The sequence below is a fragment of the Desmodus rotundus genome, chromosome 4 (genome assembly GCF_022682495.2).
Source record: "Desmodus rotundus isolate HL8 chromosome 4, HLdesRot8A.1, whole genome shotgun sequence".
Lineage (NCBI taxonomy): Eukaryota > Metazoa > Chordata > Mammalia > Chiroptera > Phyllostomidae > Desmodus > Desmodus rotundus.
In genome coordinates, this window is record NC_071390.1 from 181,426,666 (window position 1) to 181,453,953 (window position 27,288).

The following is a 27,288-nucleotide window of genomic DNA, read 5'->3' on the forward strand; positions in this document are numbered from 1 at the left end:
GAACAAATAGGAGGCGGGCCCTCCACCGGAAGGGGCGGGGATAACGTGAGAGGGGCTTCGTCCGGCTATAGAAGCGGTTATCACCTCCATGACCGCTGCGAGCCACCAGGGCAAGCCAATGACCACAGCGACCTGGGGCACGTGACGGAAGGCGGGGCGCTCTCCCGGAAGGGGCGGGGCGAGGCGAGCGACCTGTTGGCGCGGTAGGTTCTGGGTGGCCGCAGTAGTGGGCTGGGGGTGCTAGTTTGCCATGGGGGCCGCAGGGGTGGTGCGGCAGGCCAGTCCTCAGGACGCCCCTTCCTCCTCCCGGCGCTCGCCTGCCTGGCCAGCCCCTCCTTCCAACCAATGAAACCTAGTCCGCACCCCGCCCTCCTCGGCTCCAGCGGCCCTCCGCGCCCTGCCAGCCCCGCACCTGGGCCCCAGGGGGCTCCCAAGCGCAAGTCGGGTCCCCTTAGAAAGTTCGCGGCAGGCAGCATCCTCCCCAGAGGCTGAGCCTCGTGCGTTTAGACTTAGTGGTGCGCCGGCAAGGGAAAAGGTGACAGTCACACTGGGGGAAAGCGCACGTAAACGAAGACGCAGTGTTCTCTTCCTCTAATGCACGCGTTTGGAAACGCAGCTGTCGCTGCCGTGATCGGAGAGCGCCGCAGTTAAGGTTCCCCTGATGCACTTTTCCCAGTGACCACCCGGAGCGCCGTGTCAGCCTTGCCCGGAACGTCACTTGAATGGTTAGATCTCAGCATCCGGGAGGCCACCCCACGTGGGCCGGGGTAGAGGACCCCATCAGCAGCTCCCCACCTCCAGCTCGGGAAACTGTTGACTATAGAACTGAGAACTAGGAAGTGCTAGATGATCCTTGAGCAGCTCCGCCTTGTGTGTTTTTAGATATGGACCAAAGACTTTCAGAGTTGGTAGAGGACCTCACAACTTCGGGAGAGCCCCAGCTGAACCCTGAGAAAATGAAGGAGCTGAAGAAAATTTGCAAGTATGTCTCAGGGTTCAGCATTCCATGGTGACTGGCTGGCCCAGCAAGTCTGTGCTGCCCAGGGAGTTGGTGAGGCTTCCCCCAGGCCAGGCCTGCATATACCTCAGCCCTGCCTGCTGGCGTCTGCTGGGCAAGAACCCCCAAAGGACATGCCCAGCATGTTACCCCTGGGGCTGGAATGTTCTGGGGCTGTGGCCCTAGCGTGGGGGGGTGGTGTTGGGGGAACACATTTGGACTGTGATTGGTTGTCTCTGTTTGCTCCCCTGTGTGGGTGATGGAGCACCTCCCTTCACACACAACTGACTCAGAGATGAGCCCACGTCTCTCTCTTTACTGTCGGAATGTGTGATGGTGGAAGATGAGATGTCACAGGTAGGTGGGTGGCCCCTCTGTGCAGTGGGATGTGTGTGCCCACCCCATCCTTCTCCCGCTGCAGATGGTGAGCTGGGATCTGCTGAGAGCCACTCAGACTCTGGGAACACACGTCGAGTTTTGCTGGTCATGCTTAGCTTGTGTTTAAAAAACAGGAGACCTTAGGGAGTTGCCAAGGAAGCGACGAAGGACTTAACATTTCGACTGACCTCTTTTAGCTCAGGCCCTGTTTCATGGTAGGCCCAGGAAACCCCCAACGGCGGTGGCTCACGGGGCAGGTGCAGGTCGGCACTGTGTCCGAGCCGGGCGCACCGCTGAGGAAGCCCCGGGGGTCCCCTTAGGTTCTGAGCGGATGGCAGGGCCGCCTCAGGGAGGCGTCTCGGGCACCGACCCTGAAGCCTCATCTAGTCTTCACGTGTTATGAAGTATGACTCTTTGATTTATTTCCACTACTTTAAAACCGTTTTTTAAAAATTCTCACCTGAGAATACATTTATTGATTTTAAAAAGAGAGGAAGGGGAAGAGAAAGAAACATCAGTTGCCTCTTACGGGTGCCCAACAAGGGATCGAGCCCGGGCACTTCGGGTGCACAGGACGATACTCCGACCCACCGACCCACCTGGCCAGGACCTGTAACACATTCTCGGCTTGTGGGTTTCACGGAAGCAGGCAGGGACCGGGTGTGGCCCTGCGAAGGGGCGCTTGGGAACTGGCAGAGGGTGTGTGTCCCTGCCCCTTGTGAATACCACCCCCACACAGCGTTCAACTACCGTGTCTGCCGGTGTCAGGCGCTTGGTAAGGATCACTGGCCTCTGCAGGTCTTCGGAGGAGCAGCTGAGCCGTGCCTACCACCTGCTGATGGCCCAGCTGAGCCGGGAGCACGCCGAGGTCCGCCTCTCCGCCTTCCAGATCGTGGGCGAGCTCTTCGGCCGGTCTCACCTGTTCAGGATGCTGGTTGTGTCCAACTTCCAGGAGTTCCTGGAGCTCACATTGGGCACTGACCACAGGAAACCCCTGCCGCCGCCCCGGGAGGTGGCCCAGAGGCTGAAGCAGGCCGTCACCCTGGCTGTCCAGGGGTGGAACGAGAAGTTTGGTGCAGCCTATAAGAAGCTTGCCTTGGGCTACCACTTCTTGAAACATAGCCAGCAGGTGGGTGGGCCTTGGCAGTGTTGTCTCTGTAGATAGGCGTGCCTGGATGCTTGGCTGCTGGGCCAGGGCTGTGGACCAAGCAGGCCTGAGAGTCACCAGCCGGTGGGGTGAGGCTCCTAAGAAGGGGGGCAGGTTTGGGAGGAAGCTGGAAGCTCTTTCCCTGGGGGCGGGTGGAGCTGAGCCAGTGGACCTGGCTCCTGGGTGTGCCAGTGAAGCAAACGGCAGTGGATTCAGCTTCTCCTACACCGCCCTTCTTGGCGATGAGCTCCCACTCTCTGGGGACCACCCTCAGACTTTGTGGTCACCTGGGCCCCACCCCCCCACATGCCCCTGCGCCCATCCTGGGGGCGCTGCTGCCCCCACTGCACTTCCAGGGCCCATGCTCAGGAGGTGTTCTTGGGCCTCTGGGTGCGGCCAGCCCCTGCCCTACCTGCTGATCAGAGTCAGCACCCCTCCCCCTGCAGCATCTTGGGGCTGGGGACTCCCCGTCTCCCCTTGTCGGGAGGTGCTGCTGGCTGTGCTCTCCCCAAGGACCGAACCCACAGGCCAGCGGCTCCCTTTTGCAGTCAGCACTGAACTAAAGATAGATGCCTTCCAATGTTTGGCTGTGTGCTGGTGCCGCTGTATCTTCTCTTTGGCCTGTTTTTTTTTCTTATTGTTTGTTAATACTTTATTTATTTAATTTTAGAGAGGGGGAAGGAAGGGAGAAAGAGAGGAAGAGAAACATCGATGTGAGAAACATCGATTGGTTGCCTGTCACATGCCCCCAACTCAGGACCTGGCCAGGGATCGAGCTGGTGACCTAGGTTGGCAGGCTGAGCTCAGTCCACTGAGCCACACCAGCCAGGCCATTTTTTAAAATTGATTTTTAAAAAAACTTAAATTTACTTATTTTTAGAGAGAGGGGAAGGGATGGGGGGAGAGAGAGAGAGAAACAAATGTCGACATGAGAGGGAAACACCAATCAGCTGCCTCTTGCGTGCCGCCAACCAGGGACCAAACCTGGAACCCAGGCGTGTGCCCTGACTGGGAATCAGTCTGGTGACCCTTGTGGGGTGACGCTCAGCCCTCTGAACTACAGAGGTCAGGGCTTCTCTGGCGCGTTTGGACTTCTAATTTCTTTGTGTTTTATTCGGTTGAGTCTCATCTTTATCTCAACTTCTCAGGTGGATTTTCAGGACGTGAACGCTAGGACTCCGGTGGAGAGAAAGCGAGAGGAGGAGAAGCAGAGGCGCTTGGACCGTATCTACCGGGAAAGGTCTGAGCAGGCTGTGCGGGAGATGCAGGGTGAGTCGCTGGGGCCTGGCCAGAGGCGAGGGGCCACAGGGGGACAAACCAGCTGGGCAGAGAGCCCCGCCATGCCCTGGGAGCCACTCCTGGTCGGCACCCTCGCTTCACCTGCACCCTCGGTGGTTAGGCTGGTCGGGCAGGGGAGAGGAGATGTGGGTCCTGCGGCCTCTCTGGTCTGAGCTTCACCCCTGCGTGTCCGGGCCTTTCTTGCTCTTGCAGCCTCTCCCCCGAACTCCAGCATTTGCTTTCTGGCCAGGGTGTGAGGAACAGGGAGGTGGCCAGGCCATGGAGAAGGCGCAGAGCAGGGCTCCAGGCCCAAGGTGGGAGAGCCCCGGTGGGGAGTGGTACAGGTGCACTGAGGCTGGAGGACTGGACAAGTGTCCTCTTGGCCCTTGCTGGCCGTGTCCTCCCACATGTCCTGCCCACGGCAGCTCGTCCCAAGCGGAGCTCACAGAGGCACTAGCATGTGGGCGGGCCAGCCCCGCAGCTGTGGTGGCCAGGCTGTCCCTCCAGCAGCCACCAAGCCTCCGCTGACCTTCAAGGCCAGGACGCTGGGCCTGCTGGGGGAGGCCTCCCTTGGACAGCGGGCCCTCCTGCCTTGGGCGGCGGTGCTGTCCCGGGAAGCGCCCAACAAGCCACTTCTCCGTCTTTGCAGAAATGTCCGAAGAGATCCGGGGCTGCCTCGTGGAGGTGGATAGCTGCTTCCGGCTGCTGCTGCCCTTTGACTTGGGGCCTTTCCTGGGGGCCGCTCCACCCACCACTGCTTGTGCTGTGTCCGAGGGAGGTGCCCTGTGCCCCGCCGGCACCCCTGACCTTGGGGACGAGGAGCAGCCGTGCTGCAGCAAGACCCTGCCTGCCTGCGCTCGCCTTCCGGGAGCCACCAGCGGGGAGGAGCTGTGCCAGGCCTCCACAGGGGCACTCTCAGAGGAGGAGGAGGAGGAAGACAGTGACCAGGAAGAGTTTGTGCGGCACCATGGGCTGGGCTCCCACAAGTACACGCTGGATGTGGAGCTCTGCTCGGGTAATGTGGCCCCTGCCCCTGCCTGGGGCCCCCATTGCCCCCAGTCCAGGCTGCTGCTGCACCAGGCCTCCTGGACCACAGCCCTTGGGACACTTCCCACAGACTCTTTGGGACCACGGTCGTGGCAGGGACTCCTCAGGCTGGGGCGAGGCTGTGGGTCCCCAGGTCCTGTCCTGGGGCCCTCATTGTGACCTGCAGGAGAGGCCACCAGGGTGGGGTGGGTCTGGCATCCAGGGTGCCCTGGGAGCTCCTGGAGTGGCTGCGGGCTGCTGCCCAGGCCCCCAGGGTTGGAGTGTGGCCGCCAAGGCTCAGGTATCACCTGCTCTTGCCTGGAGTGACGTGGCTTCTTGCCATGTCTGTAAAGACTCGGGGGTGGTGCTCAGAGCTTCAGGTAGCCCTGGCATCCCAGCCCAGAGGCTGCACTCCATGTGTCCAGCCCCCTGGGCACAGCTTCCTCACAGGCATTTGCAGTCCCTGTTGGGTGTGGGTGGGGTTGGGGCCCTTCAGGTGTGAGGGCAGCTGGCTTGTAGCTGCAGGAAGCCCTGCCCATTCCCTGCCCCCAGTACCCAGAGCTCTGCAAGCCTCAAGAACTGCTGGCCTGTGGCTGGGGGCAGGGCTGGCCACGTGCAGGAGGTGGGCTGTCTGTCCCCGAGGAGCCACTAGGTCTTGGCCAGAGTGGCGGGGTGCTGGGCTCAGCCTGAAGCAGTCTTCGCCAGAGTCATAAGGCACTGAGTCTCCTCCTAGGACTTAAGGGTTGGGGTCCCAGGTGCCCTGTGGCAGGGTGGAGACAGGCGGAACTGCGGATGACCTGCCTGGGACCCCTGGTCCCTCTGGTGACCCTGTGAACCCCTCTGCAGATGGCCTGAGGGTGCAGGCAGACGAGGACAACTGTGCTGTCATCCAGTCTGCCCAGGACGCGCTGAAGCTCATCCGGAACAAGTTCCTGCCCGCCGTGTGCACCTGGGTCCAGGTGAGGCGTGTGGGGAGGGCTAGGAGGGCTGGTGGGACGTGGGGGGACCTGGCCTGCCAGGTGACGGGCCCCGTTGCTGGCAGCTCTTCACCCGTGCAGGGACACACCATGGGCATTTAGAGGCTGCCATTGACCTGAAGACAGAACTGGAAGCTGCTCTGAGGAGATCCCGGGAGCTGGACATTGAGCCCGTGGGGCTGCGTGAGAGGGAGGTACGTGCGGTGGACTGAGCTCAGCCTCTAAGCAGGAACCACGGGGCTGTGGAACATCCCATTTCTTCCTCAGAAGGGCTTGGCATTGAGGATGAGGCCCAGTCCAGGGCGTCCCCAGAGATGGAGGGGCTGGGACAGGGAGGCCCTGGGTGGGTCCCTGGGGGGAGCTTCTGAGCATTTGGTCCCTTCTGGACTTTGCAGGTGTACAGCCCCTGGGGACCAGCAGGGGGCGATCTTGTCTTTCTCCTTGGAAGCCCAGGCCAGTGAGTGAAATTCACAGCAGGCTGGGCACAGGGTGCAGTGTGGTGAGCCTGGCGTGTCTGCTGCTGTGGCCGTGGGCTCGCTAATTCCTCACAGAGGCCGCTGTGAGCACGTTGGTCACCTCCGACTTCATGTGTGATGCGACCTCTCCCTGGTAGACATCTTGCTGCTGTCCCCAAGGCATCTGTGCGGCAATGTGCGGGGTGGGAGGCACAAGGTATCCAGGCCTGGCCATCCAGTGGGGCCTCTCCGGGCTGCCTGTGGCAGGAGTGGGCTTGCAGGTTGGCGAGATGCCACCGTCTGTTAGGAGGGCTAGAGGCCTGTCTAGGTGGGAACCGACCTGGGGTCATGTCTGTCCACTGACCTGGGGACGACAGGGTGAACTGAGGCAGACACTGTGCGTGCAGTGGGGGGTGGCACAGGGCTGAAGGAGGAGAGGAGGAGGCGGGAGGGCTCAGCTCTGCCTCCCTGGGAGCGGGGAGGGCGCAGTGATGCTGCGGTGCTGCTCTGGCAGCTGATTGAGAAGGCTCTGCTAGGCAGTCCTTGGAGACAGTGCTCGCTCCCGGGGCTGTCGATGGAGCGATTGGGCCGCGGGCTGAGTGGCAGCGCCCTGCTCCCGGGAGCACCCTTCCCAGAATAGACGCTGCAGTGTCTGCACATCTGCTCCCGGTCTGTGCGGGGCAGCCGCCAGTGGCCTGGTAATTAAAAATCAGGACCGTGTTGGCCTGGGCTGGCTTTCCCATGAAATGCCTGGGGTTATATCCTTGGTCTGGACTCTCCCCACCTAGCTTGGGCCCTGGCTGCGCAGAGAACAGGCTGAGCCCGGTGCCGACTCAGTGAGTGACACATACCTGAGACGGAAACGGAGTGCATGCTCCTGGCTTCAGCAACCACAGGCCCGGGGCCGGCAGGGCAGGGGCCTGTTCCCAGAAGGTCGGCGCTGCGGTTCCTGAGCGAGACTGTGCCGCCAGCCGCCCCTGCGGAACGGCGGCCACCTTTTCCTTTAGATTTCCTGTTTCTGTCTGTGTTGCTGCTGGTCTCTGTTTTCCTTCTGATGTAGGTGTTCTGTCCTTAGAAAGCGTCTAAGCTGGTTTGCCAGGTGTAACTGCGGCTTCGTGCACTGGCTTGCCCGCGTGCGTCTGGGAGCTGGTGGGGATAAATCCGCCAGAGGTCGATAGGAAGCGTCATCAGGGAGATTTAGTCCCCAGCCTGGCTGTTCCCTGGCAGGGCCGTAATCCGAGGCCCCTGCATCCGTCACACTGATAAACATCCTGCAACGACTTCTCAGTTGTCTGCTGCTTAATTACGTAGCTGAGATCACCACGCGTTTTGTGCTGTGTAATTAACAAACCAGTAATTTCTCACTAACCAGTAAGTCAGAAAAAGTACTTTTAAGCATCAGTCCATTTAAACTATCAGCAGTGGGTTCTTTTTAAATGTTGGTTTACACATTTAAATGGCAAAAATACCCACATGAGTGCCGCCCTTGTCCTCACCCAGCACCAGGGGGTGTGGCAGCTGCCCGGCTTTACCGGTGACATCTCTCGGCTCACCCACTGACTCCACAGGAGGTTTCCTGACCCGGCTGGCAGCTGTGGAGTGAGGCCGTGCACTCTGTGCCGGCCCCGTGGGCCCGGCTTCCTGTAGGTGAAAAGGACAGCGGGAAACGCAGGGGAATGAAATGTTGGGTGCGTCAGGCTCCCAGGGAGGCAGGGAAACTAAATCAGTGACGTGGGGACCTTGGACTCGGCAGGCCCAGTAAACAACCTTCCTGGTGACACGGCCCCTCCATCACGCTGAAGGCCGAGCTGTGGCCGGGGGTGGGAGGGGCGCCCAGGGCAGAGAGGGGTCTGCATGTGCTCCCGTGAGGCCTGGGCAGCACCTCAGGCTGGCCTCTCCTGCCCACCCGCCAGTGCCCCCTGCCCTGCTGTGCCAGCGCCTGCATCACCTCGCTTTCCCAAGGCACCTGCGCTCTAGGCACCCTCACAAGTCCTCCCTCTAGTTCCCGAAGCCGCTCTCCCTGCAGCTGTGCTATAGGTGGGGACACGGAATTGGGGCCTTGTCTCCCTTTGTGGAGCCACCCTGCAAAGCTGCCACCCACAGCGTCACTGGGCTGAGCCCTGCCTCCTGAGTGCATGGAGCAGGATGGGCCGAGCAGGAGGGCACGTGACTCCTCGCCTGGGCTTCCTTTCCGAGCGGCCCGACGCCAGCGCACGCCCACCCGTGTTGTTGCCAGAGGAGAGGGCTGTCCGTCTGGGCCACAGCACAGGCTCGGGGCTGCCTGTGTCTCCTAGGTCATGGATGCGCCCTTACCTGTCTGCCGACTGCTGCCCAGACCCAGCAGAACTCTGGACCCCAGCCTCACCCCAGAGACGCCCCTCCCACCCCCAGCAACCAGACAGGGCGTGGGAGCGGCTCCTACAGGGAGGCCAGGCGAAGCGCACGCCTGCTGTGGTGCTCTCAGGCCAGAAGTGGGGGGACAGCCCTCCAGGGACGTGATGGGTCCAGTCACTGGCATCTCAGACTCTCCTTCAGCAGGGGGCGCGCGCTCCACCGCGGCCCAGGCCGGCTTTGGGGTCCCGACTGGCCGTGGTCAGCTGGCCAGCGTCCTCTGCCCTCCGAAGGTGCAGAGAGATGCTCTGAGATATCGTCTGGCTGGGTAGTGTGCGCGGCCTTCGGGGAGGGCATTAGCATATAAATAGCCGCCGGTTGACGGCCATCACAGCTGAGCACGTTTAATTTTTAGTTTATAAGATAGAATGGGGCGTTAAACGCACAGCCATCAAGCGCCAGAGACAAATGCAGGTGGGAGCTCACTTGTCTGACGGGGCTCACATCATTTTTTTTAAAGGGAAACACACATAAACTGAACAAAAGTGATTTCTTGGGTGAAAAGCAATGGAGATTGCGCACCAAGTTAATTAGATCGTACAAAATTTATTTAGTGGCCCCAGCTGTATCTCGGGTGCGTGGTGGCGGGCGGCCTTCTTCCGCCCTTCTCAGATAATTAGTGACCCCGCTGCCCGACTTCTGTACACGGATTGCGTTGTATATTTTAGCTGTTTTACTGCATGTTTAATTATGATCGTGGAGGCTCATTTTTCTAAATCCTCTTAGCTTGGGTGAGAATCAGTTTGTCTGCTTCCCCCGCCGCTTGCAGCGGGCTGCGTGCTGGGCGGGCTTCGGCGCAGGTCTGGCCGGCTCTCACAGCCTCACCTGTGGGTGGGGGGTGGGGGGCGCAGGGCCTCGCGTGGCCTCGCGTCCCCCAGACAAGGCAGCTGGGTCTGCTTCCTAGGGACCTCGGGTGTCCTCGTCCCCGCTCTGTGTTCCCAGCACCTCCCTGCTGCCGGCTCAGTGCAGGCTTCTGACCCCACCCCTGACCTTAGACTTTGTGGGGAGGCTGCCACCAAGCTTCCTTAAACCGCTGGGCTGGCCCCCAGGAGCTCAGTGTCCCCAGTTGTGCTGTTTCCGAGGTCCATGGGGACATTCCTGCCTGGCAGGCAGTGCTGCTTTTGTCTGAGCAGGCACCTGGTGGACGGCCTGTGAGCAGGTCACACCGGGGTCACAGACCTGTCTGGGCAGCGGTAACTTCCTGTGACTTCCCTGACACGCAGTCTGTCTGGAGTCCAGTGTGTGGGCTCCCTGTGCCCTGACCCTGGGCAGCAGGAGCCTGCGAGCCGAGTGCGGTGTCTTCGGCAGCCTGGCCTGCGGTGCGGCGGGCAGGGGTGGCCCAGCCCGTGCTGGGGCTGCTTGTAGACACGGAGCCAGGCCTTTGACGGTAAGGCTCTGCCTGGGGACCTGGCCGCAGGGACATGAAGGAGGGCGGTTCCCACAGGCCCAGCGCCAGCCCTGCATTCGCGGATTCGTGCTGCCCAGCCAGTCACCTTGTGCTGGGCAAAGGGCCACTTATGGACAAAGGGCCCCGGGCTCCAGGGTCAATGACAGGAATACACACTTCTAATCGGAGAGAAAGTAGGTGTGACCTCTGATAGTTAACTAAGCAGCTGAATATTTTTTAGAAAATGAACATTCCCTAAAAAATGGAAGTCCCCAGTGAAATTCAACGGTGGGAGCAACACGCATAGTATTTTGTGAAAATGACCCCCATATTTAAAACCTGGCGTCCGTGTTCTGCATTGTAGCACCCGGTCGGTCCCCGTCTACCTTTTAGAAAATTAAAACACATAAATTCTCTTTAGTGCTGGCTGCACGCTGCACAGGCCAGGAACCGCAGTGCCCTAAAACCTTGGGCTGCTCTCCACCTTTCATAAATTCCTGGGGAGGTTCTGTACAAAAATAATTTTCAGGTCCGTGGCTCATTGTTATTCAAACGTGATTGATTGTCGTCATTTGCTCGGCTCGGGAGTTAAGTGCCCCTGTCATTTCCAAAGAGTATAATTGGGACGTTTCACAGGTCAGCGGTGGAGACAGGCTTCCCTTTTGATCAGTGTTAGACTGATAACAAAAATTACAGTTTCCGTGATTAATGTCCCCGCACCTCCAGACGCAGGGCTGCGGGCCAAACCCAAACAAAGTGCATTTGCATCTGATGAGGCGGCTGGGGCGCAGGCGCAGATCCTGCAGGTCGCGCCACAGTCAGCACAGTTGGTGAGATGCCCTGGGCATGGGTGGCCTGACGTGCGGGCACCCCGCTGCGGTCAGTGTTGCTGTCGCGTGTGGTTTCAGGGCCTGTTGTCAGACGGCCGTGTCTCTAAATTTGCCTCTGACACCCTTACGGCCCCGTTGGCTGGCGTTCATTGGACAGGGTCTGCCTTCCGGGCCTTTCCTTCAGGTGGGCTGCAGTTGGCGGTGTCAGCGAGGTGGGTGTACTGCTCACCTGGCCGGAGAAGGCTGGAAGCAAGAAACAGCACTGACTGGCAGGGGTCAGGGCCTTTTGGGTGCCTCCTGCTGTGACTCTCAGGAAGGGCGGTCCCCATGGGGGTCACTCCCGTGGGAGGAGGGGGAGGGGGAGGAGGGGGCTGAGCCGGCCCTGGAGGGTTTTCTGAGTGGAGCTGGTCATGGACACCTGTTCCTGATGTTTGTGGCCCTGGCACACTGGCACGTGTGGGTGGCCATTGGTCACCTACTAGGTGACCTCTGGGAGGGCCGTCGACCCACCTGAGGGGCCCTGTTGCTCCCCCTGAGCTGGATGCTGCCCAGAAAGAGGGCGGGGGGGGGGGGGTCCAGGTCTTCCCCAACACAGGTCAGAGGTGCCCCACTGGGGCAGCATCAATGGTCCCACCACACTGACCTAGACTGGGGAGGTGACCTCACCCAAGGGACAGAATTTTCCACAAGAGCTGTGGTCCCATTGGCACCCCCAAGGTTGGAGTGGGGTGTGGCTCAGTGGACTGAGCCGAGGCCGGGCCTGAAAGGGGGGGCTGTCAGGGCCTAGACTTTTTGGCATGAACTCTGTGAGGCTCTGAAGCAGTGCGGGCTCCACAGGGGTCTCAACTCTGGGAGGCTGGGAGGGCATGCGTCGGGCTCGGGATCTGGATGCCAAGGGAGGTTGCCAGGGGGTTGGCGGGGGGACAGGCCAGTGTGCTCAGCCAGCGACACTGACACGCTGGCCTGGAAGACCAGCCCCGCCGGGGTCCAGGAACCTCCGGCCTCTGCCTGCTGTCCCCACACAGGTTTGGGGGTGTGTCCACAGGTGGCGGCCCCGGGGGACGAGGACGAGGATGAGGATGACTTTGTGGAGGTCCCGGAGAAGGAGGGCTATGAGGCCTGTGTCCCCGACCACCTGTGGCCCAAGGATGGTGAGTGGTGGGAGGGGCACTGGGGGGAGGGTCCCCTCAGCCAGGGTCCCTGGGCTGTGACCTCAGGTGTGGGACCTATAGCCCCCTGATCGGGGTGGGGGGGTGGCTGTGCTCAGGCCAGGTGGCCCTGCGGCTCACTGTGGTCACAGGTGGTACAGGAGCTGCTTTCACTGACACCTGTCACTCTGTGCTCGTGTCGGGCCCTGCCCGAGGCTGCCCCCATGGATTCCTGCCACCAGTTTGTGTGGGGGCCGTCGGATGGCCGCAGAGGAGGACTGCAGAGGGCCCCTGTGCTGACCGCCCGCCATGGCACGGGCAGCCCTGCTGGGGAATTGGAGGTCCCGGCCCTGGGGGGTGAGTGCAGGGCTCGGCCCTCGTCCCCAGAGCAGTGCGGGGGGCCTACTGTGGGCACAGTGGGAGGTTGTCCATGGCAGTAGCCGCTGCCTCTCAGGTAGGGGGGAGCACCCCACATTCTCCAGGCCCGTGCTCCCCGAGTGCTGTTTCTTGGGGGAATCACAAGCAAGGCGGTGTTCCTCCTTAACCATTCAAGGAGTCGCAGACCCGGGGCCTGGCTGGGGTTGTCTGTTGGCTCCGGGGCCCGGCGTGAGGTCGACCTCGGGAGTGCAGAACTGGTGCCAGGTCTTTGCTGTCCGGATGGTTCAGTTTCCACAAGTCTTCCACATGCCACGTCGACACCCAGGATGACGGCCCTCCAGGGGGGAGGGGCGTGGGCACCAGAGCCAGGCCTGTGGCTGCTGTGACACAGCAGATGCGTCAGGTGATGGTGAGGGTGCAGATGAAGGGCAAGCGTGTGGGAGGACTTAAGACAAGTGGACACTCGAGTGTGAAGATGGGACCCATTGGAGGTGTCACACCAGGTTAACAGGCGGACCTCACGCCCCTCCATGTGTCTGGTCCCTGCCTGCCCTCTGTGACCGACCCCTCCCTGGGTGGCTGGGGCAGGCACAAGCAGGCCTCTCTCTGACCGCTGGGCCACACCTGCTGCCAACCCGTGCCTGACCTTAGGCCCAAGGCCTTGCCCCACGCCCACGAGGCTCCTTGGAGGTGGAGGGCTTAAGCCATACCCAGGCACACTGACCGCCTGCCTGTGCCTGGTCGGTGTGGTGGGCAGAGTGCAGGATTCCCTCTGCTCCCGGTGCTGGACTCTGGCTGGGCTACAGTCTGTAACTGTCACCTGGCCGTCTGCCCTCCTGCGGTGGGCCCAGGGCGATGCCTGGCTGACGACGCCTCACGGGGGCAGCAGAGACCCTGCGGCTCTTGGGGCCCGAGTCCACCTTCTGCTCTGAGCAGCTCACGATAGTCTGTTTGTAGCTGGAGGTGTGGGTGGCCAATACGGTCTGGGCCCCATGCTGGTCATCAGTGTCCTCTGAACGACTCTGAACCAGCATGCTGGGCCCATGCTGGTCATCAGTGTCCTCTGAACGGCTGGGAGTAGGTGGGCCCTGGAGCAAGCCGGCAGCCCAGGGTCCAAGGCGGGGTTCCCGGGCCCCTGCGCAGAGGACCAGGTGGGGGTCCTGTTTCTAGCAGCACTATGCCACGCCCCACCCCTCTCCCCGTGGCGCTGTCAGGCTCGACCGCAGAGGGGCCATGGCCTGTCTTCTCTCGCGGGCTCTCTGGGGTGGCAGTGGGCCAGGCAGTTCATGCTGCGGGTCTCTACCCTGGGCTGCGGGGCTGCGGGGCTGCGGCCCACCGCCCAGGGAGCGGAGCGCTCTCACCTCTGAATTTTCAGAGGGACTTTTATCTTCCCCTTAATCCTGGCGTCTGTCAGGATGCCCTCTCTTTCTCAAATTTACATTTTAATTACAAGGCCGGGGCTCCGTGAGGGGAAATCAATAGTGTCAGGCGGGAGTCTACCTTTGCGTAGCCCCAGCCTCTCCATTTCCTGCCATTGATCGTCCCACCCTGTCCGCCTCAGCGCTCCAGGCAGACCGGTGCCACTGGGTCAGTTTAAACGAGAAACGGGACTCGGGCATTTTTGTGATTCAGCCGTGGGAGTCAGTTGGCACCCAGACCCTGGGCTTGGCCAGACGCCTGGTGGGTCAGCGGGACATGGGCCCCTGATCTTAAAGCCGAGTCCCCCCTGAGAACCGCGTCTGCTTTCTGGGGTTTCACTTGGCCACTGTGTCAGCGAGATTGATTTTCCAGCACAACGTGAAAACGGGGGTGTGTTTTTAGTGCCTCAAGTGTTTACCCTGCCCTAACATGCTCACCCATCTTTTTAATGGTTTAAAACTACAAATCGATGAAAAATATATTTCATTCTTGTAACTCAGGAATTCTCATATTGATCTTTGGCTCTGACTGTGTCCGTCCAAACACCGACGCTCACTGACCAGCCTCTCCCTCGCGAGTGCTAGTGTGGGCGGCCGCGCGTCCCGCCGACTTGGAGTCAGAGTCCTGGGTGGGTGTGGGCACGCTCTTGTCTGTGGAGCCTGGGGTGCTGTGTCGATGACAGAGCCAGGTCGGGACCCCAGCCTCCTGTCCAGGCCACCCCAGGGCTCCCAGCCATGCCCTCAGGTGGCCAGAGGTGGACCTGGTCACCTGCAAGTGGCTCTGTCCTATGTCTCCTACTTTCAGCATAAGACCCCAAGCCATGGGGGTGGACCCCACATGGCAGAGTGCAGGGCTCGGAGGGCTTCTGGGACAGGGTGGGCTGACGGCTTCTATGAGAGGCTTGTGGGCCGCATGCACCCTCTGTCCGTCTCTGCGGAAGCCCAGGCAGCTCGAGCCGGTGGGTGTAGCTGCAGGCAGAGTGCCGTTGTACTCTGCCCTCCCTGACCCCAGTCCGTGAGCCTGCCAGGCCGTGAGGGACCAGTCTGTCAGGCTGGCCCTGCCACGGAGCCGTGGCCTGAGGAAGAGGTGATCCTTCCAGCAGCCCGGCACGGTGTCCTCCCTGCAGCCCCTCTCTTTCCTGGGGACGCCCTTCCCGGGGACAGCACTCCTGCACCACTCCCCATTGGGCTCCTCTCGGGCAGTGCTGCCGTGACTCTCCGAGGCCCCAGGATGCAGCCCAGGCAAGGCGGGGTCTTCAGTGGGGCTGTGGTTTCCTCACCTGGTCACCCGTCAGCCTGTGTGAGCTCGGCAAGGGTGTCTCAGCCGTGAAGCCTGAGGTGCTGCGGGGTTGGTGCCCCTGATCCACTCTGAAGCCAGGGTCACTTCCATTCCATCCAAAGCCGCACCCCGAGGGCCCGGCATGCCTAGCAGGGGCTCACTGTCTCCTCATCCCTCCCTTTAACCTAAAATCGCTCTCATGGACCGTGGCTCTGACTGTGGCTCTGACCTCGACTCTTCCGGTTCCTGTCTGCAGAGTAAGCCTCTTGCCATCCTTCATTCCCACCCTGTTGACTGACTGACTGCAGAGGACCTCGTACGGACAACAGATTTTAGATGCTTTTACACTAAGCCAGCCTGCCTTTAATTGGTCTTCATTTCTTTAATTACCTGTCGCCGTGTTTCTGATTGGTCAGCGGTTGGTTGGTTGTTTTCCACACTTTTTGATTTGCTGTTTAGTTTTTTCCTATTTCTGTCTTTTATTTGCTAGATTAACTTCTCTTCTGCTGGTTTAAAAAAATGGTCATTCAATAGAATGAAAGAATAAAAACTTTTATTCTGATGGTTGTCCTTGCTAATTAAGGATTCATACTCATGAGGCCTGTCCCGAAAGTATCCAGCCACGTCCTATGGAAAATAAGACATTTGTTGAGGAAGGACGCACAAATACAAGTAACATTGTATGTAGGACAGTGCCGCCTCAGTCCCTGCCTAGTAGGCACCGTGGGACCTCACACAGTTCTCCCAGTCGCCATCAGCTGTCCCGTCATATCTTCCTGAACCTCACTGATGGCCTGAAATCTCTTTCCTTTCAAAGGTGATTTTACTTTTGGGAAAAGCCAGAAGGCACAGGGCACCAAATCTGGGCTGTAGGGGGGCTGAGTAACCCTGGTGATTTGATGTTTCACCAAAAAACCGCACGAGACGTGATGCATGAGTGGGCATGTTGCCGTGAAGAGGCTGCCAGTCACCAGTGTTTCGCAGCCGTGGCCCTTCTGAGTCATCCGAGCAGTTTCTGCAGAAGAATGTTCAGGCCTAACCCAAAGTTGTTTGCAGACTCTCCGCTCTACTCGCTCAGTCATTTTGAATGTGGGGGCCACACAGTGCACACGCTCACTCAACGGCATCTACCGCCCCCACTGACTAGTGCAGTGAAGTCGTCATTGTTTACACATGCGCCTTCCAGTCCACTCTCCTTGGCTGCCAGGTCACATCCGTATCACTCAAAACTGTTCTCGTCATGTTAACAATGGCTGGACTTTTCCAGACAGACTTCTGTATCTGCCGTCCGCTGTTAACTTCTGTAGTTATAGGCATCTGCACGTCCCCCGCACGAGACGGTAACCTGGCTCCTGGGTATAGGCTGGGCAGGCACGTGGGTGCTGGTACGGTGCTACTGGCCAGTGGGACCAGGAGACGCTGTCTTCCCGGGATGGGAAGATGCGTCCTGGCCTGCAGGGGGCTCTGGCCGTGTCCTGTGGAGTGTGGGTGTGCTGCCGGCGTCGCGGCTTCTGCTGGCTGGGGGGTGGACTGCAGCCGTGGGCTGTTGGAGGGAGTAGCTCGCAAGTGTGTGGGCTGCACCCTAACCCTTTGGTCACCACCTTCCCCCTTGGGGTTCAGAGCACAGCACCCCCAGCGTCTGTCTGGGGGACAGTGCCCAGGAGGAGCTAAATGTGTTTCAGGGCTGGAGACAGGCCTGGCTGCACAGGGCTTGCAGGCGAGGAAGAGGGCCAGGATGGACGAGGAGGCCAGTGACCCTACCTCTGCAGCTGCCCAGCCTCACTGGCTCCAGGGCCACGTGACCCCAGCCACTTGCCTGAGCCCCAGGTGACTCCCGGTCCCCTCACCTCTGTCAAGAGCACGACCTGCCTCCCTTGTCTCCCAAGGCCACTTGGCTCCTTGAAGGCAGCCCCAGCCGGGAGCAGGCAGGGGAGGGTCTGAGGCTCTGGGGTTTGAGGGTTAGACATCGGGGCACCCAGGCCAGGGTGAGAACCACAGGCCCCAGGCCAGCGCCCTGTGCCATTCCCTGGGGACAGTGGCACTTGACTCCCCACAGGGCCTCAGTGCTGCCCTGCAGCCCAGCCTGGGGTGGAGAGGTCATTTGTCCCACGTGCTGACCCTGGGTCTGGGAGAGCGAGAGGCAGGTGGCTGTGGCCAGCCTAGGTGTGCACAGTCAGTGTCCTGTTCTGTTCTTGTCCCTGCAGGGCACCGCTGGGACCAGAGGAGGCCAGGGAGTGGGCCACAGAGTGGGCCCGGGCACCCATCCTGCCCTTCGGGGTGGACCTGTGTGACTGGGGCCAGGAGCCGCCAGCAGCTGGGAAGGTCATTAAGTGAGTGTGGGTGCATCTGGCTGGCGCGGTGGCCGCCCCGCTCCTCACCTCCACTGGCGGACACATGGCTGGGTGCTGGCCCAGCTCTACCGCACAGTCACACCCGTCCCAGACTGGCACCTGGCACCTGGGCTTCCTCTGTACTTCTGTCGCTCCCTGGGAGGACGTCCCAGGTCGTCCTCCCAGGTGGTCAGGTGCCAGGGCCCAGGGCACTTCCCACCTTCTGGCTCATTCAGCTGTCACATCTGTCCTTGTCACAGCTGCCCTCAGACCCCAGTGGGCTGGGCTCGGGGCTCTGCCAGGAATTTCTGGGAAACTGCCCCCTGGCGTGCAGGCCTACGCTCTCTCTGGCAGCACAGGCCAGGGAGCGTGTCCCCTCCAGGGCCAGGCTGACGGGGCCTCCTCACATTATTGCACAAAGCCTCCAACCAGGCCCAGAATCCCGCTGGCTGCTGGTCTGGGCCCGGCCCCTGGCAGCGCCCGGTGCACCCCTGGCGTCAGCCCTGACAGCCTGGCTGTGTTGCAGAACCGAGTCACAGCACCGCTTCTGGAAGCCCAGTGAGGTGGACGAGGAGGTGGCCAGCGCCGAGGTCTCTGAGGGGCTGCGGAGTCGCTGCATCACCTTTGCGGGGCAGTTCGAGCCCGTGCGGCACCGGTGCCGTGCCCCCAAGCCCAACGGCCAGCTCTGTGAGCGCCAGGACCGGCTGAAGGTGTGGGGGCCCAGGGGGAGAGCTGCAGGCTTGGCAGGGCTGGAGCAGGCAGCTGCCTTGGCCAGTGGGCCAGGACCCAGTCGCCTGAAGGCGGGCTGGGCTCCAGGCCACGGGGGCGGGGGTGGCGCCACTCTGGGTACGCTTTTCCTGGCTGCAGCAACCCTTTCGCTACTGGGCTGTACTGGCCCCATCTCAGCGGGGGGCCCTCCAGGCAGGACCCTCCCATGTTCCTTGCTTCCACCCCCACCCTGCCTGCTTTGTGCTGCTCTGTTCTGCCTGCTCTGTGCTGGGCGCTGGGTGGGGAAGGGAGGCCATTTTGGCCAAACGGATTCAGGCACCAGAGGCCCCTACCCCCAGCTCCATGAGGGCAGCACCCCAGGGCCCTTCCTCTGTGGGGTGCAGGGTGAGGTGGCAGCGACTGGGACACTCAGGGCCACTTTGCTTTGCCATAGTGCCCATTCCACGGCAAGATCATCCCCAGAGATGACACGGGGCAGCCGATCTGCCCAGATGACAGGGCCCGGGAACAGAGGCAGCAGCTACAGAGGCAGACCCAGCATCCAGGTAGGCACGGGGGCTGGTGAGGGCGGCCCCCTGGGAGGCTCCGTGTGTGTGTGTGTGTGTGTGTGTGTCTGACTGCCTGCTGCTCCTGCGGGGTGGCCTGGGGGCCGAGTTGCCTGTGGGGTCTCTTGGGTGCTCCTGATGAGAGGTGTGGGCACCGCCACCGCCAGAACCCCTGTCACCGCAGGTTTGGTGGGATTCTGGGTGCTGAGCCGTGTTCTTAAGCAGATGAAGAAATCGAGGCAAGAAGCCCTGGCTGGTGTGGCTCAGTGGGTTGAGCACGGGCTGTGAAGCAAAGGGTCACTGGTTCGATTACCAGTCAGGGCACGTGCCTGGGTTGTAGGCCAGGTCCCTAGTAGGGAGCGTGCAAGAGGCAACCACACATGGATGTTTCTTAAAAAAGAAAGAAATCGAGGCGAGAAAAGCTGATTGGCTGAGCCTTTGGTCCTTAGAGGAAACACGCTTGCATCTGCCTGACCCCTGGGCTCTGGCCCCGCCCCCCTTAGAGCTCTGCGTGTGCGGTGCGTGAGGGTGTGTTCTGTGCACGTGCAGTCAGCGTGTGTTACACGTGTGGTGTGTGTGTGCCTGGGCGGCAGGCAGGGGCTACTGCGGAGCGGCTGAGCCTCGGCTGCTGACGGTGCTGGTCTCCAGGGGCCCCCTGGGGCTCTAGTCAGCCAGGGTCCCCATTTCCTGGCCAGCGTCAGATTGAATGGCTGATGGGCTGCAGCCACCTCAGTGTCGTCCTGAAGGCAGCTTGGGGGCTTTGACTCCTCACAGTGCGTGTGCCCGCACAGACTAGCAGCCCCTCACCCCCGTGGGCCCGCACAGCGGGGACGAGGGCTGCCTCGCAGATGCGGCCCTGCCGGCTGGGCAGCACGTGGGTGCCCTTGTGGGCCGGGGGGGCCTTGCCCCGAAGCTGGCGGCGGGCAGCGTGTGGCTGTTTGTTGTCACCGGTGGGGCTTCTTTTCGTCTTCAGAGGCGAAGATTAGGTTCCGCCTGACCCCTGGGGTGGGTGCTGGGCCCGGCCCTGGATGGGGCTGGAGGCCTGACGCACTAAGCCGCGGGCTGCAGCCTCCCCTGCTGTGTGAGCTCAGGAGCAAATTAAGTGCCTACTTTTCCTGTCAGCCCTGAAGAGTATCTGGTTCTCCAGCCCGCAGTGACTTGTTAACAACAGGTATGGGCCGCGGGCCGGCGCTGGCCAGTCAGATGTGAAATAGCATCTCCCCACTAACTGCGGTATCGATCCCGCCTCCCTCACACGCGGGGCAATTTTCTTTCCCGGCGCTCACCTCGGTGACAATGCCTCGGAGCTCCGGGCCGCCGGCGCAGGAAGGCCGCGCTCCCTGGCACCTATTGATTTTCTTCAAAGGCTTTTAAATTGCTCCTTCATTTTACTGAGATGCTCATTCCATCCCGAGCGGGCGCCGCGTCTTCCCGTTGTGTTTAAACAATCGCTCCGTTCACTGGGCCCCTAAACTGTGACGCCTTCTTATTACTGGGAGATAAACTGTTTAGACAGTTTTCCTTAATCTTGGATTAACCGTCTCTGTGTCTGCGCTATGCGGCCCTGTTCTCCTTCACTCCAAAAAATCAGCCTGTGGAGGCCTCGCCATCTGTCTGTGGGAGGCACACGGCTCCTCCCCACCTGGCGTGCCCTATGCGTGGCCCTGTGGGGCTCCCTGTGTGTGGTGGGTGTCCAGCACACTCCTGGAGCCAGGGTCTCCACAGGACTGGTAGCTTCCCTAGCCGGCCAGGCTGGCCTGAGGCTGCCTCTCAGGGACCCCCCCCCCCGAGGCCTTCCAGAGCATATCAGCCACCGCTGGGGATGTAGAGCAGGGACCTGGCGGGCTGGAGCCTCATCCTCTGACCCCAACGCTGCCCCTGCCCTGGGCTGGAGACCCCCCTAGACAGAGTTCTCGTCAGCCCTGCAAGTGAGCACGTCGGCCCGGCCTGTGGCTGGTGACGTTCTCTCCCTGCAGCTGCCTCCGCTGTCTGTCCCTTGTGGCCTGGCCATGCAGGACTCGTGCAGGAGCAGCAGGGCCGTCGGGGCAAACTGATACTTTCATTGCTAGGACCTGGGCCAAGTCACCTTGGGACCAATGCAAACCAAGCCCTGCCCACCCTGGTCCCTGGCTAAGACCACTCCCGCCGTGCATACCCCTGGGCAGCAGGGGGTTCGAGAGGCCACAGCTGGGGGTCTGGTGGGACCCAGTCCAGCCTGGAGGCCAGGAAGCAGCCTGTGGATGGCTCCGTCCCCCAGCCCTGCCCCCACCGTCGTGGTGGGCGAGCCAAGTGGCCCTGCATCAGGCCGGGGTCGGGTGAGAGGTGCCATCGTTAGCGCCAGGTGTGTTCTGCAGTCTTGGGGTCTCTTTCCAGACTGGCAGGACCCTGAGTTGATGAGAGACGTGGAGGTGGCCGTGGGGGTGGATCTTGGCTCGTCCAGGGCTGGTGGGAGAGGCAGAGGCAAGAGGAGGAGGCACCCTGGCCTCACCAACCTGAAGCGGCAGGCCAGCACGGCCCGCACGCGCATCGCCAAGAAGGTCTTCGCCAAGTAAGAGCCCTCACCGAGCCCTGGGTCTGGGGGTGCTGGAGGGACTCTGGCCAAACCTCCGACGTCTCAAGGCCTCGGTGGCGCCCCCTGCTGCACTTTCTCCCTATGACCACTCGCCCCCAGATGGACAGATGGGTGTCCCAGTCCGTGGAGGGGACTGTGGGCCCTCAGGAGCAGGGCCTGACACACGTCTTCCTACGTGGGGGCTGCTGGTGAAGAGCTAGCACCCATCTGCCCTTGCCCGGCTGACCTGGAAGGGCTGGGCACGGGCCTAGCTGGGCCCTCATGGTCAGGCCCAGGGGTGTCCACATGGCGACTTTGGGGAGGCCAGTCACCCCCCAGGCCGGCAGGACAAGGGTCACCACACAGGTCTCAGACCAGAGAGCTCTGCCACTAGGACGGTGGGCGCTCCCCGTGCTGCTCACATGGCCAGCGCTTGGGCACTCCGGGCCCAGCTGGACCAGCCTGGTGGGTGGGGCCTGGGCAGTATCCGAGTAGACAAGCCAGCAGCCCTGCCACCCGCCCCATGGCTGTGGTCGGCCTGAGGTTCCCACCACGTTCAAGGTGCTGCCAGGAAGCACTGAGGGTGCTGGTCCAGGAAGCTGCAGGAGGCCGGAGCCACCGGAGACCTGGCACGCCTATGAGGCGGGCCACTCCCTGGGGCCCTGCGAGCTGCTTGGCTCAGCGTGCTGGGCGGGGGAGGTCCTTCCTGCTCCCCTGGCCGGCGTTGCTGTGTACCGGCCCGAGTACAGCTGGGCAGGTGGGCAGCTTCTGGTGTGGAGCCCTGGCTTCTCTCTGCCACCTGTCCTGTCCTTTGGTGTCCAGAGGATACTGGGCCCCAGCTGAAGGACACCCTGGGCACCGAGCCTGGGAAGCACCCTCCCTGTGTTCTCTGCAGGGCCCAGAGCCAGCTCCTTGAAGCCTCTGTGGGGCCTAGAGCTCTCCCTGGGGAGAGCCGCGGGGGACCGAGCAACGCCTAGCAGGTGCTGCCTCGTGGCCTTGGTGGCTTCCTCCTGGGCACGGGCCCCACCAAGTCCAGACACCACCGTCACAGTGGCCATCGGGCTCTGTGCCCGTATTTTTGCTGTGCGTCCTCGAGTGTTTCCCTGCGACCCTGGATGTGGGGAGCCGTGTGTGGCCGGCAGAGCTGGGCAGAGCCTGAGCGCCGTGCCCTAATGTCACCCCTGTGCTCTCCCCACCCTGGTTGGGCGGGGGTGCCCATGGGCAGTGCAGCTGGCCCTGGCTTGGCCACCTCTGGGTCGGGGCTGCCTGCTATGGTTCCTGGCTCCGGCTGGGTGTGAGCGCGGTGGCTCCTCAGCTGGGAGTCCGCAAAGGGTCGGGGGCAGCAGCTGCCCAGGACCAGTGCCAGGCCGTGGTCCGGAAGCCAGAGCCCCAGGCCTCCCTGCTCACGCCTTGCGCTGCTCTCCCTGCAGGGCGGCCATGCGGCGGGTGAGCACAGCCCTGGACCAGATGGACCAGAAGAAGCACAGGAAGTTCGCAAATCAGTTCAACTACGCGCTGAGCTAGAGGTGGGGCCCACCGTGCCGTGGTCCCCAGGCTTGTCAGCCCCTCCGTCTGCCTCCGCCCCCCCCCCCCCCCCCCCCGCCCACCAGTGTGCCGGAGAGTGCCACGCACATGGGTCTGGGCAGCCTCCATGCCTGTGTGTGAAGAGGAAAGGAGTGGTGGGTGTTTTCATCAAAATGTCTGGGGTCAAGGACGCTCCCCGGCTGTGGGGGGCCGCCCCTGGGGCTGTGGGTCTGGCCTGCCTGAGGGGTCCCCAGAGCGCAGGGGTGACCTCGGGCATCTGTGCCCCTGGGTGTGTGGCAAAGCCCGTGTACTTTGTGAGGGGCTTGGTCGACAGAAGGCGCATGCACTTGACCCTCGTCTCCCAGCCTTCTGGGGCGACCACTCAGGAAATCGAGGAAAACCCACACTTTTGTGTAAATGTGCTCTCAACGTAAACGCCAAGGGACACAGACCACTCGCTCAGCCGCACATCGTGTTTCCTGCTCAGACCGTCGCGGGGACGACTCCGTCGCCGCACGCAGACCCCCTTCCTCTGTTCCGGAGACAGCCTGACGGAGCTGCGACTCACCCCGCTAACGGCTCAGGGGCATCAGGCACGTGCCAGTGTGGTCCTCCGACCCCATGCCCACACGCTGCCCGGCTGCAGCGGTGTGGCCACTGCCCTGGCCCCCACCCGGGCACCTCTGAGCCTGTCTGTGTCTGTTCTCCCTGTGTGGGTCGCAGCGTTGAATGGAGCCATAATGGGCCTTCGTGTCCGGCTTCTTGACAGCACCGTGGCTCCGGGGCCCTTCCGAGTGGCAGTGTGTGTTGGGACATTGCCCCACACGCTCCACCATGCAGAGGGCCCCCACTCTGTTCCTCTACCCCTCAGCTGCGTGTGGTGGTGGGCGTGCCCTGGCTGTTACGGATAGCGTGGCTGGAACACCTGCGTGCCAGTTTCTGCGTGGATGTCTGTTTTTGATTCTCTTGGGTACATAACTAGGAGCAGAGTTGCTGGGTCATATGGCAGCTCTGTAACCTCAGGAACCACTGCCCTGCTTTCCACAGCAGCTGAGCCCTCATCCATCCTCCCTGCCGCACATGGCTCAGCCTCTCTGCGCGCTCGTGAGCGCTCACCATGGCCCGTCTTCCAACTGCAGCCGCCTGTGTGGCAGAGCGGCGGTGAGGTGCTGTCTCCTTACGGTTTTGGTTTGCATTTCCTAAGGACTAATGATGCAAGCATCTTCCTGTTTTTTTAACTCCTTACCCAAGGAAACGGTTACTGATTTTAGAGAGAGAGGAAGGGGGAGAGAGAGAACATCGGCGTGAGAGAGAAACACCAGTTGGTCACCTCTCGTACATGCCCTGACCTGGACTTGAACCCACGAACTGTGAGTGCACAGGAAGGCGCCCCAGCGCACTGAGCCCCTGGCCAGGGCACGCCGAGCATCTCTCAGGTGCTTATCGGCCACCTGCCCGTCCCCCATGGGTCTCCGGTGGGACTCTTGGAGTCGTGAGGGTCCTTTACATTCCGAGCACTGGGCTCTCCCCTGGTCTGCGTGGATTTTCTCCCGCTTTGCCTTCCACTCTCCTGGTGGTGTGGTTCGAGTCACAACAGTTGTATTTTTTTTCTTTCCCTTTTCCCCCTCTCACGGGGGTGATGTGCCAATGTCGTAACAAAGTTTGTGGGAGGCGCGTGTCGCACAGGAGCGCGAGCGCCCAGCCACACTTAGACGCTACGGGAGGGTCGAGAGTTGTTGAGGCTGATGACGCGCAGTGTGTCTGTTTCTTAGCTTGCTGCCTGTGCTCGGTGCCGTGTTGCAGTGGCCGTCGCCTGGTCCGGGGTCGTGAACACATGTCCGTGTTTTCTTCTGAGAGTTTCATAGGTTGGCTCTTGAGTTTAGGCCTTTGCTCCACTTTGAGTTAGTTTTTCTCTCTGGTGTGAGGCAGGTCCCAGTGGGTGTGAGCACCCAGGGGCGTGAGCACCTTTGTTGAAGAGGCTGTTCTTTCCCCTGTGGAATTACCTTGGCGATGCACTGGTTGTCAGTGGACCATAAACATGAGTTTGTCTCTGGACTCTGGTTTCCGCCCCACAGAAGCCCTCGCGCTGGCGCCGCTGTGTCCTCATCAATGGAGCTTCGGGGCTTCGTGGCGTCTGAGGTGGGGGAGAGTGAGCCTTGGGCTCCGCCGTTTCAGGACCGTGTGGGCGGTTCTGGGTCCCTGCTGCTTCCGAGGGGGTTTTAGGGTCAATTTCTGCAGGAAGAAAACACGAGTGTGAATTTCGGTAGGGGTCCCTCGGACTCTGGACTCGTGCGGCTGCCCTAACGCTGACTTTCCTGTCCCTCTTCCCGACTCTCGAGCGTGGGGTGGGGGTGGGGGGCACCCCCCCTCCCCCCCGACTGACCGCGTCGCAGCCGCATCGCAGTTTTCTGTGCAGGCTTCGCGCTCACTGTTAACTTTACTCCTGAGCGTTTTGTTCTTTTTGGTGTAAAATGACGTTGTTTTCCGGGTTTTGCTTTTGGATTGTTGGTTGCCGATGCGTAGAAACAGAGCTGATTCTGCACGTGGGTCTCGCATCTGTGGCCTTGCTGAGCACACACGTTAGTTCCTTCAGCCCCGCAGGGCTACTGGGTGTGTGCGTCTGTCAGCCCCAGACGGGGCGGAAATGTCCTGTTCCTTCCTCTCCGAGGGGGTTCCTGTGCTTCCTGCCTCTCGACTGGGGGTCCTGGTGGGCGTCCTTGTCCCGTTCCTGGTGTCAGCAGGATGCTCTCCATCTCGCCGCCACTGAGCTGAGCAGCTCGGGGCGCTGGGCAACTGGTCTGAGCAGGGAGCTCTGTTTCCAGCTTGTCGAGGGTTTTTGTCACAAAGGGGTTCTGAGTCCTGCCGAATGCTCTTCCCACCTCCTGACCCAGCCAGCGCCTTCGCCCTCTCCCTGTGGACCTGGTGAGCTGCGGCACCTGCGGGCCACACCCTGCTTTGTCCGGACGCCTCTGTGCACGGCTCCACTTTCGGCTCACTGGGATCTCGCTGTTCTGTTGGCATAGTTGGCATGTTTTCCTGAGGGTTTTGCATTCGTGCTCCTAGAAGACAGTGTGTGGCTTTCTCCCAGCAGAGGCCTTGTGCCAGGCGGGCCTTGCAGGTGAGGTGGGAAGGGCCCCCCCTCTGCCATCTCTGGATGTTAGGGTGGGCGTTAGTTCCTTGAACACCGGCGGATTCACCAGTGAAGCCGCCTGGGCCTGGGCTTTGCTCTGTGGCAGCTGCCCTGCGAGTCTGCCCCACTGCTTGCTCGGCGTCCGCAGGGCTGGCGGGGTGCCGCGTTCCTGCCCAAGTCGGGCTCAGCGGCGTTTCGTCACCTGGGGGTTATTGGTTGTCGACATGCAGTTGATCGAGGTGTTCGTTCACAATCTTTTTACTTTCTGTAAGGTGAGAAGAGATGATGTTGGAAATTTGAGTCTTCTAATTTTTTTTCTTTTGGTCAGTCTAATTAAAGGTTTATCAGTTTTAGTGATCTCCTCAATGACCACTTGTGGCTTCGTCGATACTCTTTCCCGCCCTCTCTTCGTTCCATTAATTTCCACTCTGATCTCTACTTCCTCGAGGTTGCTTTGGGGTTAGTCCGGGGTTCTTCTCTGGTCCCTCACGGTGGAAGGCCGCCTTGCTGCTCTGAGATCTGTGTGACTTTCCATGTGGCAGTTGTAGCAGCCGCTGAACCGCACCTGAGCCCTGCGTTGGCTCGCCCGTTCATTCTGCTCGTCTCCTTACTGAGCTCAGAGTACTTTCTAATTTTTCTGGCGATTTCTTCATTTACGCATTGGCCATTTAGGAGTTTGTTGTTTAATTCCCCCATGATTGTCAATGTCCCTAATTTTTCTGTGACTTCCAATTTCATTCCAATGGACCAAAGAATACGTTTTATGTGATTTCAGTCCTTTGAAATCTGAGGCTTATTTTGTGGCCTAACGCATGTCCTGTCAAGGAGAACATTCCCTGCCCCTGTGCCCCTGTGCCGTTGTGGGGTCTTCAGTAGACCCCGGCCGCCCAGGTGCTGATGCAGCTGTTGGAAGCTCCGTCCTTGTTGGGCTTTCAGCCCAGCTGTTGCAGCCGCAGTGACAGTAGGGTGTTAACATCTCTAGCTGTTGTCTGTTTCTCCCTTATTTCCGGTAGGTGGTGCTCCATCTGTGGGGGCTCTGTGGTAGAGCGTGTGCAGACAGACCCCGGCCGCACCGTGGGCTCCGATCCAGGCCACGGCAGCACAGCGAGGCTCCCGGTGGAGCGAGGCTTCCTCTTGTGGTTGTGGGTGGAGGGGCTTGCAGACGCGGGCACAGCTTTGCCATCACTGCCTCATGAGGTTGCCTTTTCGATCAGAAAGGAAGAGAAAAGATCACAAACAAAAATGCACAGCCCGCCTTTCCTCCGGCTCTGCGGCTGCCTTGACCAGCACGCTCGCTCTCTCTGTGGGACCCGATCCAGGGCCTCTCCTCTGGCCTGACAGACGCCTGTGTGTGTCTTGTCGGAGAGGCCGGCTGGCAGTGAGCCCTCTC

At 61.1% G+C, this 27,288-nt stretch overlaps 1 protein-coding gene and 1 non-coding gene across 9 annotated transcripts; one reads left to right on the plus strand and one right to left on the minus strand.

Annotated features, from left to right (window-relative positions):
- The first annotated feature begins 172 nt into the window (after window positions 1-172).
- Window positions 173-22,836, plus strand: UVSSA (UV stimulated scaffold protein A). Of its 8 annotated transcripts, none has more exons than XM_024573835.3 (14): window positions 173-203; window positions 883-982; window positions 2,174-2,504; window positions 3,671-3,791; window positions 4,450-4,815; window positions 5,673-5,785; window positions 5,869-5,997; window positions 11,912-12,017; window positions 16,772-16,916; window positions 17,294-17,419; window positions 17,946-18,129; window positions 18,582-18,693; window positions 21,067-21,241; window positions 22,675-22,836. In XM_024573835.3, exons 2-14 carry the CDS (start codon window positions 885-887, stop codon window positions 22,766-22,768), a joined length of 2,100 nt encoding a protein of 699 aa, XP_024429603.2. In that variant the 5' UTR covers window positions 173-203; window positions 883-884; the 3' UTR covers window positions 22,769-22,836. The 8 variants fall into 8 exon arrangements, 7 of the variants coding, with proteins under 7 accessions (XP_024429603.2, XP_071077439.1, XP_071077440.1 ...); XM_024573836.3 differs by lacking the exon at window positions 173-203 and adding an exon at window positions 210-725; XR_011651165.1 differs by lacking the exon at window positions 22,675-22,836 and having other exon boundaries at window positions 17,946-18,106; window positions 21,067-21,199.
- Window positions 22,837-24,394: 1,558 nt separating this feature from the next.
- On the minus strand, window positions 24,395-24,495 carry LOC112316963 (small nucleolar RNA U13). The gene has a single exon (XR_002976062.2). It is a non-coding gene; the product is annotated as a small nucleolar RNA U13 (small nucleolar RNA).
- Between the last annotated feature and the right edge of the window lie 2,793 nt (window positions 24,496-27,288).